Genomic DNA, 4,726 nt, shown 5'->3' with positions numbered 1-4,726 from the left:
AGCATGGCAGGCTCTCAGATGGAGGGGTAGCCTCAAGCTCCTTCTTGCTCCCATCCTCCCCCGCAGACCTAGCGACTCTAAAACATGCCTTCCTCCCTGCAAACAACCAAACTCAGCGGATCCCGAGAAAAGGATGAGAAACCTGGTGCCAGGACAGACAAGTCCTTGGCTCAACCAGCTTCCCTCCAACCTATAAATAACCCTCCTCCCTCAGTGGCCCAGAGCCTCAGCCACCCAGTGCCTCCCCAGGCAGGGCTTCCACGCAGATGCAGGGCTCACATGTCAAAACTCAAGGCCTCCTCTCCAGAGAAGCAGGGCATCCTCGTTCCACATGCGCTGTTTTCTAAGGAGAATGCGCTGCAGCCACGTGTGACGGGAGCCTCTGGAGGGTGAAAGAGGCTGAGCAGCCTCTGGTCAGGAAGGTCTCCTTAAGCAAGGGAGACCTCAGACCTGCACCCCGGCTCTCCCGACCCTGCAGCCTCACCAGTCATTCTGGCCAGAGGAACCCTCCCCACAAAGCTGACCATGATGTCTGGCATCTCAGAGTGACGCTGGAAGTTATCCACACATCAGGCAAGGGGTCCAAGCCAGATCTCATCTAGACCTTCTCCTAGTTCTGCGATCCTACTGAGAAAATCTTAGAAACCACCTCTGAGGTCAAATGCTCGCTGCTGCCTGTTCCCCAAACCCAACCCCTCTTTACCGTGTTTTCCGGATCTGCGTGCAGGTGTATGATTATTTATACATTTCTTTATATGGACTCATTTTTACTTAAATCTATTTATTGAAAATGTCACAATAAATAGAATGCCAGTACCACCTGTCCTAAACAATAGGTAGCCAATAAAAATATACCATTAAAACAAAAACAGTGCTATAAAAGTCTGGAATTTTTCCCACCTGCCCTAAGCCTAAGTCCTGCTCCCTAGGCAGAGGAGACGTCAGCAAGTCTTCCACAGGCATTGGAACATGTTGGCATCCAGCTGAGACTTTCTCGGCATAAAGGGATTGAGACAACTGGGAAGGGCATCACGTTCTTGCTCTGATTTTGTGCTACTTAATGCAGGCCCCATACCACCTCAAAATATCTCAGGGGAGCCAAGGGATCTACCCACACTTTGGAAATGCTGGACTAACGTCTCCCTCTGCCTCATGCTTAACACAAAGGGGAAACACACACCTGTGGTCCCCTCTCTGATCACACTTTCAAGGCACCACCAGATCCCCTCCAAATATGCGTGTTCTCACACCAAGGCCCAGCAAGTCCCTCTCAACAGGCCCACCCGCGTCAGCCCCCACAGGTCACCGCTGACTCAGGTGGGACACCAGGTAGACAAGGCCCACCAGGAGGAGGCCACGAACACCAAGCATCATGAGCAGGAAGAGGAGCAGGATGGAGGTCACCGGCTCCACAGCATGGTTGCCGAGATGCCACTGCGGAAAGCCCATGTTCACCAGCTGCCGGTTGAGGTCATTGAAGGGGGACTGAGCAGCACCCAGCCTGGCACCTGCCTGCTGCTGGCGGGGGCCAGGACCCCCTGGGGGAGCACCATGGCCCCTGTTGAGGAAGCTCTAGAACATGAAGACAGAGAGAGATGAATGAATCCTTGGGTTGAGGCACCAGCCAGGGAGGCAACCTCTCTAGGCTGCGTCCTTCCCTTCCTACAGCCACCCAGGGTCACACCCTCCTTTCTCAGCAATCCCCCATGCCACTCATAAGAATCCCAACAACCAAGTCACAAGCTTTCAGAGCACAGAACATGCCAGTCTATATTCCTTACATCAGGCCCAGCACAAAGGAGAGAGGAAGTGGTTGAGGCACGTTGGACTACAGGGCATGGCTCTAGGGCCGGCATTTTTAATATTTATCATCACTCCTTTCTTTTTTTTGAGATGGAGTCTCGCTCTGTCACCCAGGCTGGAGCGCAATGGCACAATCTCGACTCACCGCAAACTCTGCATCCCGGGTTCAAGCAATTCTCTTGCCTCAGCCTCCTGAGTAGCTGGGATTACAGGCATGCATCACCACACCTGGCTAATTTTGTATTTTTAGTAGAGACGGGGTTTCACCATGTTGGTCAGGCTGGTCTCGAATTCCTGACCTTGTGATCCGCCCATCTCAGCCTCCCAAACTGCTAGGATTACAGGTGTGAGCCACCGCGCCCAGCCACTCCTTTAAAATAATTATTCTGTGCCCAGGGCTCATCTCCTCTACTTCCTCTCCAGCTTCTGTGTCATGCAACTCACTCTTAAAAGAAAGACGCCAGCTCCAGTGAGATTTGCTAACCAAGTTAAAGGAGAGAGAGCTCTTGGGTGTGAAGTCTGGGGAGGCTGCCTGGAGAAAGGAGATCTGGGGAGGTAGACAATAAGCCACTGCATCTTCCCCAAGTCTTACCCAGTGCTCTGCAAAAAGGGTTTCAGGCTAGAAAAGGTTAGTGACCAGCAAGAGAGACTTCTGGAAGCTAGGAGTAGCCACTACACAGGAGGTCATCTGTCCCACTCCACAGGAAATGAGTACCTACCTGTCGAGGAGTGCTACCTCTTGGTGGCTGGGTAGTGGTCCTCACTCGGGGGTCGTCATCCTGCACGATTTCCCCATTGGCCAAGATCCGCACCATCCTCCCAGGCGCTGTGGGTCCCTGATGGGCTGCACCTGCATTGTGTGGTCAGGGTGGGTAGGCTAATGGAAGCCAAGTGGTGCAGAAGTTCTCCCCACCACAAAACCTTTAACTGTTAGTGATCTGGGACCAGACTCATGAAGATCCGTGGAGGATTCTTCCCCTGACCTCAAAAAGCCTGAAGGAAAAAATTTACCAGAAATTGAGGGAGGCTTGCGGTCAGTCATGCTCACAGCGGTGACCCACGCTGAGCAGATGCTGTGTCTGATTCACAAAAAGGGGAGAAATAAAGGCAAGGTGTTTGCCAGGCAAAAAGATTTCAGACATGGAGTCCACCAGGAAAACTATCAAAAGGATCCTTGGCAAAGGAAGTTTCATTGCCAATCACTACACTGCCAACAGCACAACTGGGACTGAGCCCCTGCTGTGGCCCACGCCCCGTGGAAAGCTCATCCTGCAAGGCTCACCTCACTCAAGCCTCACAACACTCCCCCGAGGAGGGTACTAGCGCGGCCACTGTGTCACAGGCAGAGGCACAGGGAGACTTTTACCTAGCCTGCACGGGATCACACCTATGGGCAGCAGAGAAAGAACAGGAGGCCAGAAGCTCTGGTTCTAGGGCCCTCTCTGGGTACTAAACTGGGAGTCCAGGGCACCAGGATCCCCAGTGGGGTTCCATTTCCCTTCCACTAAAAAATGGGTCGAGTGTGTTGCTCCCCCAGGGAGTCAATGTCACCACCTGGGTCTTCCCCCGGAACACCCAGGGAGATGGGGGTCACTTCGGGGTTACTTTACAGCCACTGCCTGGTAGCGGCAGACCACACAAGCCACCATGCACCTCTGGGCTGGCTCAGAAAAGCATACCTTTGCTGCAGAGGGCACGCCCCTCACCTGTCCCTCACTTCGCAGGGAACACCAGTCCAACCTCGGCTAATGGGCGCAGGGCCCAGCCTTCCCAAAATACGGGAGGGGGGTTGCTGCGGTGACTCTCAAAAGGCTCCACTCCGCAGACCCCTGGACTGCGGGCCCCTCCACGCCTCCCTTTGAGTCTGGGTAAAGGCCATTCGTTCTCAGGAGATAAGTCTCAGTGTCCATCTACGTTCTACATAGCACTGGTGACATGTATGCCAAAAAAGGTCAGGAGCCCCTGTTGTCTCGCCCGTAGCCTGGAGCCCGGGCCAGGCGCGTCCTCCTTCTGAAGCCCGCTGACCCTGGCGCAAGCCGAGCAGATGGTGGTCGCACGCAGTCCCTTTGTGCTTTGTCATCGCGCGGCCCGCCGGGTGGGCCACCCGCGGGCCCGGCCCGCGGCGCACCTGACATCCCAGGCCGGGGGCGGGAGGGACGCTGCCCAGGCCGCCAGCCCCAGCCTCTGGAGTCCGACACCGGCTCCAAGTCCCGGTCCGGGCTGCGGCGAGGGATGCGCTCCCTCCCCGGCGCGGCGACTCACCTGCAGGCGCAACTCCCGGCCTCGGCGGCGTCCACTCCCGGCGGCTCCAGGCGGTTTCCTCCCACCTGACCTCACAGGAAGCGCGCGCCAGAGGGGCGCGGCCCAGTGGTGGCGCACATCGCCCTCTGTAGGCCGCCTGAGGAATTGCACCTGCTCGGACCAGGGTTGGGGGCGGCGAGGCGTGGTGGGGGTGGGGGAGATGGGGCGTGGGAAGGAGTGGGAGGTGGGGATGGAGAGACGAGAGGATGAGAGGAGAAGACACGTGGGAAAGAAGGAGAAGAAGGAGGAGGGATAAAAGAAAGAAAAGGAAGCAGAGTTCACAGAGGAAAAACCCAAGGGGTGGAGGCGCGCTGGCCTGGGAGGAAGGGCGGGCGCAGGCTCAGATGACCAGTGTACGTTTGCTGAGCCAGCTCTGTGGATGACCCTTGAGTAGGACCCAACCCTGCCCTCGAGGAGTTCCAAGTTCAGCGGGGAAGATGAGGCAGGAACGGGGCAGACCCCTCTGTAGGCTTCCAGGAGAAGATGCGTTTGAGCTGGGACAGGAGGGTAGGTAAGGGTAGGTAAGGTCACTCTTGGCAGAAGGAACCACCTGCAGGGAGTGAACGATCCACCTCTGCCTCTTTCCTGATGTTTTAAAACCCACCCCTCCCCCACCACCTTC

The 4,726-nt window shown here is 56.2% G+C and overlaps 1 protein-coding gene across 1 annotated transcript; it reads right to left on the bottom strand.

Moving 5' to 3' along the window:
• Positions 1-761: 761 nt before the first annotated feature.
• Positions 762-4,118, bottom strand: FAM241B (family with sequence similarity 241 member B). Its single transcript, XM_023204776.1, has 3 exons — positions 4,066-4,118; positions 2,523-2,653; positions 762-1,572 (listed from the first exon to the last, which is right to left on the bottom strand). Exons 2-3 carry the CDS (start codon positions 2,616-2,618, stop codon positions 1,303-1,305), a joined length of 366 nt encoding a protein of 121 aa, XP_023060544.1. The 5' UTR covers positions 2,619-2,653; positions 4,066-4,118; the 3' UTR covers positions 762-1,302.
• Positions 4,119-4,726: the final 608 nt, after the last annotated feature.

Source organism: Piliocolobus tephrosceles, chromosome 9, assembly GCF_002776525.5.
Source record: "Piliocolobus tephrosceles isolate RC106 chromosome 9, ASM277652v3, whole genome shotgun sequence".
NCBI lineage: Eukaryota > Metazoa > Chordata > Mammalia > Primates > Cercopithecidae > Piliocolobus > Piliocolobus tephrosceles.
Note: the sequence above shows the minus strand (reverse complement) of the source record. Positions and strands in the feature narration are given on the sequence as shown.